This window comes from Carcharhinus amblyrhynchos, chromosome 20, assembly GCF_965287045.1.
Source record: "Carcharhinus amblyrhynchos chromosome 20, sCarAmb.v2.hapA, whole genome shotgun sequence".
NCBI classification, from domain to species: Eukaryota; Metazoa; Chordata; class Chondrichthyes; order Carcharhiniformes; family Carcharhinidae; genus Carcharhinus; species Carcharhinus amblyrhynchos.
This window is the reverse complement of record NC_137343.1, coordinates 49,523,132-49,537,535: the sequence shown is the minus strand read 5'-3', so window position 1 is coordinate 49,537,535 and position 14,404 is coordinate 49,523,132. Positions and strand designations below refer to the sequence as shown.

The following is a 14,404-nucleotide window of genomic DNA, read 5'->3' as shown; positions in this document are numbered from 1 at the left end:
ACATCTTTGGACTGTGGGAGGAAACCAGAGCATATGGAAGAAACCCACGCAGACACAGGGACAGCGTGCAAAGTCTGCACAGAAAATGACCCAAGCTGGGAACCGAACCCAGATCGCTGGCACTGTGGGGCAACAGTTGAGTGTTGGGCCATCGTGCCACTGGAACCATGGTCACAACACACGGAACCATGGTCACAATACCCACCACCACAGTCACGACACCCGGGACTGCAGTCACAACACCCAGGATCACGGTCACAACACACAGAATTCAGTCACAACATTCGGAAGTACGGTGACAACACCCAGAACCATGGTCATAACACCCAGTATGCGGTCACAACACCCGGAACCGCGGTCACAATGCTTAGAACCGCGGGTCACAACGCCCAGAACCACGGTCACAACGCCCGGAACCGTGGTCACAATGCTTAGAGCCGCGGTCACAACGCCCAGAACTGCGGTCACAACGCCCGGAACCGCGGGTCACAACGCCCGGAACCGCAGTCACAACGCTCAGATCCATGGTCACAACGCACCAAACCACGGTCACAACGCACTGAACCACAGACACAACGCCCAGACTCACGGTCACAACGCCCGGAACCGTGATCACAACGTCCAGAACCGCGGTCACAACGCCCGGAGCCGCAGTCACACCACACGGAACCACGGTGACGACACACGGAACCACGGTGACAACGCACGGAATCACGGAGGAAGGCGTGAATAATTTGCCGGGTGTTAGAGATGGAAAGGTGGTAGGACTGGAGGGTCTCAATGACATTACTGTTACTAGAGAGGCGGTGCTCGACAGACTGGAGGGGCTGATTGTGGACAAGTCGCCAGGACCGGATGGAATGCATCCGAGGGTTCTGAAAGAAATGGCGGAGGTGATAGTGGATGCCTTGGTGGTTATTTTCCAGACGTCGCTGGATTCCGGGGAAGTGCCGGAAGATTGGAAAGCGGCTAATGTTACGCCACTGTTTAAGAAGGGTGCCAGGCAAAAGGCAGGGAATTATAGGCCGGTTAGTTTAACGTCTGTTGTAGGTAAAATGTTAGAATCCGTCATCAAGGAGGAAATAGCGAGGCATCTTGAGGGGAATTGCTTGATAGAGCAGACGCAGCACGGTTTCGTTAAGGGGAAGTCGTGTCTGACAAATTTACTGGAGTTCTATGAGGATGTGTCTAGGGCGGTGGATAGAGGAGGATGTGGTCTTTCTTGATTTTCAGAAGGCGTTTGACAAGGTGCCTCACAAGAGGTTATTGCAGAAGGTCAAGGGACATGGAGTTGGGGGTAGGGTGTTAGCATGGATAGAGGATTGGTTGTCAAATAGGAGGCAGAGAGTGGGGGTCAATGGGTGCTGTTCGGATTGGCGGTTGGTGACTAGTGGAGTGCCCCAGGGGTCGGTGCTGGGGCCTCAGCTATTTACCATTTATATAGATGATCTGGAGGAGGGAACCGAGTGTATGGTGTCGAAATTTGCTGATGACACCAAGATTGGTGGAACGGCAAATTGTGCGGAGGGTGTGGAGAGTCTGCAGAAGGATCTAGATAGGCTGGGCGAATGGGCCAGGAACTGGCAAATGGAATTTAATGTTGGCAAGTGTGAGGTGGTCCACTTTGGTAGGAATAATGGCAGGAAGGATTATTACTTACATGGCGAAAAACTGCAGCAGGCGACGGTGCAGAGGGACCTCGGGGTCCTTGTGCATGAGTCGCAAAAACCCAGCTTGCAGGTGCAGCAGGTGGTCAGGAAGGCAAATGGGATGCTGGCCTTCATAGCGAGGGGGATTGAATATAAGAGTAGGGAGGTCTTGCTGCGGCTGTATAGGGCATTGGTGAGGCCGCAGCTGGAGTACTGTGTGCAGTTTTGGGCGCCGTACTTACGCAAGGATATTTTGGCCTTGGAGGGAGTGTAGAGGAGGTTTACTAGGCTGATGCCGGAGTTGAGGGGGTTGAGCTATGAGGAGAGGCTGAATAAACTACGCTTGTACTCGTTAGAGTTTAGAAGAATGAGGGGAGATCTCATTGAGACGTATAAGGTGATGAATGGGTTGGATAGGATAGAGGTGGAGAGACTCTTCCCACTCAGAAAGGACAGTAGGACTAGGGGGCACAGCCTCAATATAAAGGGGTGGGGTGGTTTAGAACGGAGTTGAGGAGGAACTTCTTCACTCAAAGGGTGGTGAATCTCTGGAATTCTCTGCCCATTGAAGTGGTGGAGGCTGCCTCGCTAAATATTTTTAAGACGCGGGTTGATGGGTTTTTGATAAGCGAGGGGATTAAGGGTTATGGGGAGAGGGCGGGAATGTGGAACTGAGCCACAACAGATCAGCCATGATCTTATTGAATGACGGGTCAGGCTCGAAGGGCTGGATGGCCTACTCCTGCTCCTATTTCTTATGTTCTTATGTTCTAACCACGGACACAACGCACGGAACCACAGACATAACACCCAGACCCACAGACACAAAGTACAGAACCACGGACACGTCACCCGGAACCACGGACACAACGCCCGGAACCACAGACATTATGCCCGGAACCACAATCACATCACTTGGAACCACAATCACAACACTCGGACCCACTCTTATAATGTCCTGAACTATAGTAACAACATCTGGAATCACAGTCACAGCATCCAGAACCAGGGTCACCACCTTCAGAGCAGTTTGCAAACTGATATATAATCACAAATGACAGTTCAGGCCTCCCTAGCCACAGGTCAAAGATTTCTGTCAATACTTTTTGTTCCCAACCAGATTGCTAACTGAAAGAACTTTTGGCGGAAGTGCAGAATTTTGCCTGCACACTTTCCCTGAAGAACTCAGGAAATGGCCCAGTTTTGTACAGTCCTGTAGGAGTATTAGAGTATAAGCTAAATCTTCTAGCAGAACCTCCTAATAATTTCCTCTTAACCAACCAAGATAGTACATAGCTCACAGTAAAACCACAAAACCTACCACTGAAATAAGAACACAACTGGTTGAAAATGGTATTCTGAGCAAATGACATTTGTGTTTTGAGAAATATCTCTGAGCCCATATAATGCCTTAGGTTCCAAAAAAAGACCTGCATTCTATTGCAGCTTTCATGACCTCAGGCCAAACTGCTTTACAACCAATTAAGTAATTTGAGCTGTAGTCACTGTTGTAAAGTAAGAAATGTTGTGGAGATGCCAGCGTTGGATGAGGGTAAACACAGTAAGAAATCTCACAACCCCAGGTTAAAATCCAACAGGTTTACTTGGTAGCAAAATCCTTTAGCTTTTGGAGCGCTGCCCCTTTGTCAGAGAGTGGGAGTTCTGTTCACAAACACGGCATATAAAGACAGAAACTCAATTTACAAAATAATGATTGGAATGCAAGTCTTTACAGGTGCAGGCAACATGAGTAGAGAGAGAGTTAAGCACAGGTTACAGAGATGTGTACTGTCTCCACACAGGACAGTTAGTGAGATTTTTTAAGTCCAGGCAAGTCGTTATGGGGGTTACAGATAGTGTGACATGAACCCAAGATCCCAGTTGAGGCCGTCCTCATGCACGGAACTTGGCTATCAGTTTCTGCTCAGTGACTGCGTTGTCGTGTATCGTGAAGACCGCCTTGGAGAATGCTTACCTGAAGATCAGAGGCTGAATGCCCGTGACCACTGAAGTGTTCCCCAACAGGAAGAGAACACTCTTGCCTGGTGATTGTTGAGCAGTGTTCATTCATCTGTTGTTGTAGCGTCTGCATGGTCTCCCCAATGTACCATGCCTCGGGACATCCTTTTCTGCAGCGTATCAGGTAGACGACGTTGGCCAAGTCGCAAGAGTATGTACCGTGTACCTGGTGGATGGTGTACTCACTTGAGATGATGGCATCTGTGTTGATGATGTGGCATGTCTTGCAGAGGTTGCTGTGGCAGGGTTGTGTGGTGTCGTGGTCACTGTTCTCCTGACAGTACACATCTCTTTAACCTGTGCTTAGCGCTTTCTCCACTCACACTATCTGTGACTTTAAGACTTGATTACCAGTAAAGACTCGCATTCCAACCATTATTTTGTAAATAGAGTTTGTGTCTTTATGCCCTGTGAATAGAACTGACCTGACAAAGGGGCAGCGCTCCGAAAGCTAGTGGATTTTGCTACCACATAAACCTGTTGGACTTTAGCCTGGTGTTGTGAGACTTCTTACTGTAAAGTAAGAAACACAACAGTCAATGTGTGCAGAACAAGATCCCACAAATGTGATGACAGCCAGACAATCTGTTTTTTGTGATGGGATAAATATTGGCCAGACTACCAGGGATTACTCCACTGCTCTTCCTTGAAATAATGCCAGGGAATTCTTTGCCTCCCCCTGAAGGGCAGACAGTGCCTCAGTTTACCAGCCCATCCAAACGAGGTTATCTCAACTGTGCAGCACTTCCTCAGTCCCGTGCTAGATCTGTATGATCTGAAGAGACTGGGCTTGTTACCGAAACTTGAACTTCAGGCCCAATTCTGATGCAAAGGGGAGGTAAATATGAAGTCAACCAACCTATCTTCAAGGGCAAAATGTCTTGACTGGGTAGGTAGATCTTGTTAGCTTGTGGGGGAAAATGTTAGAAGCACCTTCAGTCTGAACACTAAAACCACAAAACGTACCACTGAAGTAAGAACACAGCTGGTTGAAAATGACATTCTAAACGAATCACATGAAATAGGTTAAAACTGTTGTGATCCGGCAAAACTTTCAATGTAAGAATCACAGTGAATATAAGAACATAAGAACATAAGAAATAGGAGCAGGAGTAGGCCATCTAGCCCTTCGAGCCTGCCCCACCATTCAATAAGATCATGGCTGATCTGAAGTGGATCAGTTCCACTTTCCCGCTCTCTCCCCATAACCCTTAATTCCCTTGTCTATCAGAAACCCATCAACCCGCGTCTTAAAAATATTGAGCGAGGCAGCCTCCACCACTTCAATGGGCAGAGAATTCCAGAGATTCACCACCCTTTGAGTGAAGAAGTTCCTCCTCAACTCCGTTCTAAACCGCCCCCCCTTTATCTTGAGGCTATGCCCCCTAGTCCTACTGTCCTTTCTGAGCAGGAAGAGTCTCTCCACCTCTATCCTATCCATCCCATTCATCATCTTATATGTCTCAATGAGATCTCCCCTCATTCTTCTAAACTCTAACGAGTACAAGCGTAGTTTATTCAGCCTCTCCTCATAGCTCAGGTAATGGGGGCATCACAAGCTGAAAGCCTCTGAACGTGGCAGGACCAGAAGCAGTGCTGGTAGTGACATAAATAAAGAATTGCCTTCTAATCTGTAGACTATCCCTGTAGATAGTCAGGGGTTGGGGATAATTAGATGGTGTTCATATGATTTGAGATTAAAAAAATGAATCAAGCATAACACATTGTTAACTGTCAATACACAGGGATTATAAATAAATGGGTATCCGTGCTTTTTCCCACAATAAGTATAATATTTCACAACCACAAATACACACCCCTGAACCCACACATAATCCCAAACACGAATTTATATAAAACCCTGACTACAAGCACATACACGCACAACTCCAAACACGGTGAAACACACATAAACCCAAACATACATAATCCACACACACATCCCAAACACAAGCGTACAATCACACACACACAATCCACCCCCAAACACAAAAAAACTACAAACACATGCGCACACACAAGACAGGGGCAGTACCTAAAATAGTCACATGATGCTGCCAGAAGTATGCGGTGAGCTTCGATGGGCTTCCCCTCTACAATCAGTGTAACATCAAATAGGCTTGCACTGTTTCGGAGTGCAACTAGTCCATCAAGCAGAGACTGGGAATGTGCGGAGCTCTGATAGGTCTGGCTCACTTTTTTCTGACTTTGCTGTTTGTCCTCGTGCTCTTCTGCCATGGTCATGCAAATGCTATCAATGACAACCAGCCTTCAGGAAAATGCTTTGCCAACAGACAGCTTTCCACATTGACTCTTCTGAAAAATATTGAAAATGCCCCAAAATCATTCAGCGGGCAAGAAACTGGATGCGCATTGTTGGAGTGTCACAAATAAAGATCAGAATTGTCTCTGCATTTGTCCTTTCTACGCTAGTTACCTCGTAGCCAGGAGGATTAGGGCCTTGGCTTAGTGAGGAGGGAAAATAAGCAGCAACCAGGGATCCTATAATTAGCCATTATTGTTTGACTCATGCTGAAAATAGCTGCTTATAGTCATCTAATGAAGACTGTATCAAGTATCCTCAAACAGTCCTTCAATGACCAAATATTTTAGACTCACACGAAATATAGCTGTGTGACAGAGGTATTCTAGAATAAAATGGGAAAGCAAGGGAGAGAGAAGGGTATAAAGCTGAGGTTAGTGAAAGTCAAGTGGAAATTCAATTCCCTTGCCACTGATTCCATTCTCTTCTCTGGCGACTACCTCAGGCTGAAACATCAATGTCACATCTCACCCTGAGCTGAACTTCCTACCCTGATTCTCTCCATCACAAAGTAACCTGGTTGATGACAACTTGCCCCTATTCTTTCACCCCACCATATGAGCCCAATCTTGTCCTTACCCAAAACTCTAACATTCCTTGTCCATGAAAGAGCAAGAGTCCAGCTGATCTTGAGTGTCTATACTCAGTGAATATTCTGGGTAAATGTGTTATTTCCTCTGCTGTAACGATTGTATTGGATCAATAAAAACAAAGTATCTGGGACTCTCCCGTGCTTTATGTTCAGCACAGCACCTTGCAATGTAATGAGTCATCATGAACCCTTCCACTCCAACATCATAAACTGTAGCATTTTAATCCTTAAACTGCACACTGGGAAGATCTTCTTTCAAGTGCAATATTGCTATAGTCCACTAACAGTACAGGTATGAGGTTTCACTTCACAGTAGCCCGTTTGGGCTTCATAAGATCAACTAGGCTACATACAGGAAACTCCATCACCCCAGTAAGCTCACCATTTTTATTACTGTCCTCTCCTTTCTTGAAGATTTCAACTCCTAATGAGTTTTATGACCACAAGCATCTGTCACCTGTCCTCCACTACCTTACTATAAAGGTGTGAGCCTGCTCAACCACTGGAGGCACTGCAACTGGGAATATCCTCACTTAATATTCACACATAGTTACTTTTCACCAAGGACAACCACACAGCAATCAGGAGCTAGAAACCCTCTGAACTTCCCAACCCAAACCCAGGGACAGCACTGGTATCAGCACTTAAATCAGTTAAAGCACAGAACGGCCCTGGCTTTTACCATTAGGAAATCTATCTGAAGTATTGTAAAGATAGCCTACATGCTTATTCCAATTTTCAGGAATGTGACTTGGGCACAGATTGTGAAGTTGGGGTTTGTTGAGTGAGAGGATCTCAAAGGTCTCACTTAAACAGGGATAAAAAAAACTCTTTACTGGACAGCAGCTGTAATTAGTTAATTAAGTAGATAATTTAATCTTTTTTTGTATTAGCATTGACTTATCTCTTCTCATTGGGCACCCCCCCGGGCTGGGGTGTATTATCAAACCCTTCAATCGCATTTTAGTTTGATCTTTTAGGCTTTCTTTCCACTTCGTTCTCTGTTTTGTGATTCCCTTCTTTCTGGGGGCTGCCCCTCCTAATTTGTCCCTCAGTTAATTTGATTTAGTTTATTCAGTTAGTCAAAAAGATTGACTCATCTCTTGAGTTTCATATAGTATAAATAAAGGTCATGAGCGAGTGTTTTTCATCCTCTGCTAGTTGGTGATTTTTTTTTGTTTTGTCTCCAAGCTAAGAGGGTGCAACTGAATTCATAAGCTGATTGATCAGCATCCACTATAAGGGATAATAGGATGTGCTGCATAGAAGAAAACAACAACATTTTAAATAGTCCTTAAAAACAGAAAACTTAAATACAGAAGGAGCTGATTGGTGAGTGCAGATCTGTAATTCTACATTCCACTAGTAACTAGTTTTAAAGTAAGATACGGCATTGCAGCTAAGTTGAGTGAAATATGCCTCCTGTGGTGTATGGGAAGTCATGGACATCTGATGTGGCCTTGACAAACACATCTACAGTAAGTGACACCAGCTGCAGAAACATGAGGTTTCAGAATTCAACTGGTCACTATAACATCCACAAGGCTGAGGAATACATGGACAGTGTGTTTGGGAAGCTGGTCACATCACAGGTTAGGAGCATGGGGACTGGGTGACTACCATAAGACTAGGAGGTCCTGGCAGGTAATGCCTATCTATCTTGCTCACAAACTGGCTTTCTATTTTGGGTGCTGGTGAGGGTAACGGTTCCTCAGGGGTGTGAAGCAAGAGCCAGGTTTGGGGCTTTTGGGTGGACTGCACAGATGGGAAGGAAGAAGGGTGGAAGAGAAATGCTGAGAGGATTCAATAGTTAGAGTAATAGACAGATGTTTCTACAACTGTAGATGCGACTCCAGGATGTGGTATGTTGCTTCTCTTGTGTCAGTGTCAAGGATGTCACAGACAGGACATTCTTGAATAAGAGGGTGGACAGCCAGAGGCCATGGGGGCATTGTTACCAACAACAAAGGTAGAAAGAGGGATTAGGTCCTGACAGAAGATTTTGGGATTTGGTGGGACACTAAAAAGCAGAATCTCAGTAGTAATCTCTCAGTTACTCCCAATATCATGTGCCAGTGAATTCAGAAATAGGAGCTTACAGCTAATGAATGCATGGTTGGAGAGATGGAATAGGAGGAAGGGCTTCCGATTCCTGAGGCATTTGAGCCAGTTCTGGGGGAGGTTGGACATATACGAACTGATGGTTTGAACTGCAATAGAGAAAGGGTGTGACCTCCTTGCCAGGAGACTTGCTACTGCTGTTGGGCAGGGTTTGAACTAGTTGGGAGGAGGATGGGAACTTGGAGGGTGGACTCAGCTGGGGCAAAATTGGAAATGGAATATAGAAAATTAATAAATGAGTCTGGATGGCAGAGGAAATAAAAGTTAGAGAATAAAAATAATTTGGCGGTGTTTCTGTTGTGAGGAGGGATGAAATGTTCGAAGGATCATCAATTTGAGGCCATATGGATTGACGTTCAAACAAAAAAGGGGCAGTCACACTACTAGGAGTGTACTATTAACCCCCAAAACAGTCAGGGGGAGTTAAAAGAGCATATCTCTGTGGTAAAATAAGAGCAGGGAATATTAAATATCCTGATATTAACTGGGATAATTTTAGCGAAAGGAATGAAGGGAATAGAATTCTTAAGGTGCGTTCAAGAGAACTGTAGCATGCAGAACAAGACAGACACGATTCTGGACTTAGTTTTAGGTACACAAGCTGGGTGTAGCATTCTGGAGTGATCATAATGCAGTTAGTTTTAATATAATTATGGAAAAGGACAAAAACAACAGAAAGCCAAGTTGTGCGTAAGGCCAATTTTGCTAAGTTGGGAAGTGATTTAGCAAAAGTGGACACTAAACAGCTACTTGAAAGTGACTCAGAGTCAGAGCAGTCGGAGGGATTCAAAGAGGAGATTCAAGGGATTCAGAATAAACAAGTTCTCAGCAGGATGGCCAAGTATAGAAACCCCCTGGATGTCAACGAATCTGCAGGTAAGATAAGACAAAAAAAGAAAAGTTTGCGTTAGTCACTGAGAACTCAATACTACAGAAAGCCAAAAGGAATATAGAAAACAGAGGGGTGAAATTAAAGCAAAGAGGACACTAAAGAATATTTGCAAACAAAATCCATGTGAACCCAAAGGTGTTTTATCAATACATTTGGAGGATAACAAGTAAAGAATGCGGCCCATATGTCTGGAGGCAGAAGATGTGAGCATGGCTCTTAATAAATCCTTTTCATCTCATAGTGTGATACAGTCACAGGCCAGAGATAACCTTCTTCACTGTCCACTATGCCACCAATCTTGGTGTCATCTGCAAACTTACGAACCATGCCTTCTATATTCTCATCCAAATCATTAATATAAATGACAAATAACAGTGAACCCAGCACTGATCCCTGAGGCACACCATTGGTCACAGGTCTCCAGTTTGAAAAACAACCCTCTACAACCACACTCTGGGTTCTGTCATCAAGCCAGTTTCGTATCCATTTAACTACTGCACCCCGGATCCTGTGAGATTTAACCTTATGCAACAACCCACCATGCGGTACCTTGTCAAAGGCCTTGCTAAAGTCCTTGTAGCCAACATCAACCGCACTGTCCTCATCTACCTTCTTTGTTACTCCTTCAAAAAATTCAATCAAATTTGTGAGACATGATTTTCCACTCACAAAGCTAAGGTGACTGTCCCTAATTAATCCTTGCGTCTCTAAATGTCTATAGATCCTGTCTCCCAAAATATCTTCCAATAACTTACCCACCACAGATGTGAGGCTCACCGGCCTGTAGTTCTCAGGCTTTTCCCTGCAACCCTTTTTAAACAAAGGCACAACATTTGCCACCCTCAATCTTCAGGCACCTCACCTGTTATGAGATATCTGATGATTCAAATATCTCTGCTAGAGGACCCACAATTTCCTCCCTGGCCTCCCACAATGTCCTGGGATTCATTTCATCAGATCCTGGGGATTTATCTACCTTGATGCAATTTAAGAGTTCCAGCAACTTCTTCTCATAATATGTACACTCCTAAAGATACACTCTTCACGACATCACTAATTATTTCCCCACGTTCCCTATTTCTCAACCGAAAATATTGACGAGAAATATTCATTTAGGATGTCACCCATCTCTTGTGGATCTGCATATAGATGACCCTGCAGATCCTTAACAGGCCCTACTCTCTCCCTAGTTATTCTTTTGCCCTTTATGTATTTGTAGAAGCTCTTTGGATTCTCCTTTGTCTTATCTGCCAGAACAATCTCGAGTCCCCTTTTTGCCCTCCTGATTTCTCTCTTAACTCTACTACACTCCCTATACTCTTCAAGGGATTCACCTTATCCCAGCTGCCTGTGCATGTCATTTGCCTCCTTCTTCTTCTTGACCAGGGCCTCAATATCCCGAGTCATCCAGGGTTCCCTACTTCTACCAGCCTTGCCCTTCACTCTAAGAGGAATGTGCTTACCCTAAACCCTGGTTAACATACTTTTGAAAGCCTCCCACTTACCAGACGTCCCTTTGCCTCCCCATAGACTCCCCCAATTAATTTTTGAAAGTTCCTACCTGATACCATCATAATTGGCCTTGCCCCAATTTAGAATTTTAACTTTTGGGCCAAACCTGTCGTTCTCCATAAGCTATCTTAAAACTAATAGAATTATGGTCACTGGCAGAGAGAGTAGGAATAGGAGGAGCAGGCAGATGAATGTGTGGCTTGAGAGCTGATGCAGGGGATAGGGATTTAGATTTTTGGATCTCTTCTGGGGAAGGGTGACCTGTTCAAGAAGGACGATTTACACCTGAACTTGACGGGACTAATATCCTGGTGGGGAGATTTGCTAGAAGCACTCAGGAAAGTTTAAACTAGTTTGGCCGGGACCCAAAGCAATAGGGAGACAGAAGAGAAGGTTGACGACAGCACAGAAGTTAAAGAGAGCACATTAAATAGTAAATGCAGTGTCAAAATCCTTGTCATAATATGGAGATGTGGAGTAATCCTAGTACCAGACAGATCAGGCAAAAGCAGAGCAGAGAGCAAGTGAAATCCAGATTAAACTGCATTTATTTCAATGCAAGAGGCCTGACTGGCAAGGCAGATGAACTTAGGGCATGGATGGGACTGGGATATTATAACAATTACTGAAACATGACTAAGGGAGGGACAGGAATGGCAACTCAATGTTCCAAGAGTTGGTCTTTTGATTAGGGAAAATATCATGGCAGTATTGAGAGAGGATATTTCCGAGGGTTCGGCCACTGAGTCTATATGGGTAGAACTGAGAAATAAGAAAAGGGAAATCACTTTGATAGGGTTGTTTAATAGGCCCCCAAATAGTCAGTGGGAAATTGAGGAGCAAATATGTAAGGAGATTACAGATAGCTCTAACAAAAATAGGGTGGTAATAATAGGGAATTTTAACTTTCCCAACATTGACTGGGAAAGCCACAGTATTAGAGGCTTGGATGGAAAGAAATTTGTCGAGTGTATTCAAAAGGAATTTCTCATTCAGTATGTGGATGGCCCAACTACAGGGGAGACAAACTTGACCTTCTCATGCCACTCTGACTGAGGTCAGCAGGGGGGAAAGGAGGGGTCCATTGCTATTCCGCTAAAATCAGTGAAGAGTGAAGGGGGATCCACTGCCACTCTACCTGAGATCGCTTGGGGGTGGGGTTGGGGGTGCACACGGGAGAACGGCCTCGGCCGAGGTCTTAAGTTCATGTCACTCTATCCGTAACCCCCACAACTTACCTGGACTTGCAAAATCTCACTAACTTTCCTGTCAGGAAACAATACACATCTCTTTAACCTGTGCTTAAAGCTCTCTCCACTCACACTGTCTGTACCTTTAAGAATTGATTAGCTGTAAGCACTCACATTCCAATCAGTATGCATGTGGATTGGGTTTGTGTCTTTGTGACCTGTTTGTATCGGAACTCCCAGCCACCTGACGAAGGGACAGCCTGTTCCGAAAGCTTGCGGCATTTGCTACAAATAAACTTGTTGGACTTTAAGCTGGTGTTGTGGGATCTGTTTCTGGTAGCAAGACAGGTCAATAGTAGAATCCTTTCCTTGATTAGCAAAGGCATCTGGAATTCTTTTCTTTATTAGCCAAGGCATGGAATAGAAGAGTAGGGATTCTTCTATTCTATGCATAAAACATTAGTTAGGCCACAAGATGGCCACAACAAATACTATATGCAGTTCTAGTCACCTCGTTATATAAGGATGTAATTGTACTAAGGCTACAAAGGAGATGTACAAAGATATTGCCATTTGCAGATATAAGGTATGATTATATAGGCTGAAGTTGTTCTCCTTGGAACAGAGGAGGCTGAGAAGAGATTTGATTCAGATGTTCAAAACTGTGAAAGACCTAAATAACAGAAGGGCCTATTTACTTTAGCAGATGGCCGTGACTAGGGAGTATAGGTTTAAAGTGATTGGTGGATGGATTAGAGGGGGGATAGAAATTTGTTTTCATTGAGATTGTGGCAAGTGTCCAGAACTCACTGCCTGAATAAACCATAGAGGCATAAAACCTCATCTCATTTAAAAGGTGTCTAGGTGTGTGGGTTAGGTTGATTGGCCATGCTGAATTGCCTCTTAGTCGGGGGGGGGGGAGGTTAGCAGGGTAAATATGTAGGGTTACAAGGCTATGCCCTGGGTGGGACTGATTGTTGTTGGTGCAGACTCAATGGGCCAAATGGCCTCTTTCTACACTGCAGGGATTCTACGTGCATCTGAAGTACCATAATCTGCAGGGCGATGGCCAAATGCTAGAAAGGGATTAGGCTGGGTGGCTCATTCTTTTAGCCTGCACATACATGATGGGCCAAATAGTCACCTGCTGTGCCGCAAGCTTTTTATAACTGCGTTGAAAGAATAACCTTTCATGTGCAACTTGCTTAAACATGCTTCTAAAACCTCTCTTTGGTTTATCTCTTTTTCATCTTCCTGTCACTCATGAAGTGAGAAGGCTATTGACTATTATTGATCCAAAAATAATCCTCCCCCTGCATGCAGGTTGCTAACAGTGTTTTCCTGCTGATCCAGTTTTAGAGTAACCAGCAGACTGCACGCTTATGCTGGGTTTTACCCGTTTCATAATCGTGGTTTCTTTGTGATTTTAACAACTTGCACTTATATAGCACTGAAACATCTTGGAACATTTTCCTAATACTGTTAACAGAAAAAAGTGACACAAAACCACACAAGGAAATATTAGGACAGGTGACCAAAAGTTCAGTCCGAACCCAAGGTCACTACTCACAGTGACTGCTCCGAGAAACCAAAACTCACAATATACGAGCTACTCAGCGAGTTGCTGCGATCTGTAATGCACAGGAACAAGGATAGTGAAAGCAGGTTCGACAGCAAATTTCAAAAGGAAATTTGATCTGAGCTTAAGAGGTGAAAATCAAAAGGTTATAGGGAAAGAGCTAGGAATGGGAGTAATTGGACAGCTCTTTCAAAGAGCCAGCAAAGGCACAATGGGTTGATTCGTTTCCTTCGGTGCTGTAACAATTGATGATAAAATTGAAAATGGATAAACTGTAAAGGATACTAAAACATGAAGACTCAACTCTGACAGACAAGTATTTATTTCAGCAATCAAGACAAAGTCATAGATTGTAGCAGTCACATAACTTACTCAAGCTATCCGGCTTTGTGCAGTGATTCTAGAAATGTACCACGGTTGCAAATCTCACTTTGCAATACAGCGCAACACTACTGTGACCTTCAGAGAACAGGAAGAACAATGCAGAAGGATCTTTATTTGCATAAAGTCACCTAACTGGTCTAAGT

At 44.5% G+C, this 14,404-nt stretch overlaps 1 protein-coding gene across 10 annotated transcripts in view; it reads right to left on the bottom strand.

Annotated features, from left to right (window-relative positions):
- klhl22 (kelch-like family member 22) overlaps positions 1-14,404 on the bottom strand; it is a 48,380-nt gene that overhangs the window by 25,012 nt on the left and 8,964 nt on the right. For 3 of the 10 annotated variants that reach the window (XM_080208574.1, XM_080208578.1, XM_080208580.1), the window contains exon 2: positions 5,704-5,984. The exons of 2 other annotated variants lie outside the window; for them this stretch is intronic. In XM_080208574.1, coding sequence (XP_080064700.1) covers positions 5,704-5,912 — 209 coding nt within the window. In that variant the 5' untranslated portion in view covers positions 5,913-5,984. Of the gene's footprint in view, positions 1-5,703; positions 5,985-8,682; positions 9,162-9,454; positions 9,575-13,868; positions 13,891-14,249; positions 14,403-14,404 lie in introns of those variants that run through there. 5 more of the 10 variants (XM_080208575.1, XM_080208577.1, XM_080208579.1 and 2 more) reach the window with 5 other exon arrangements.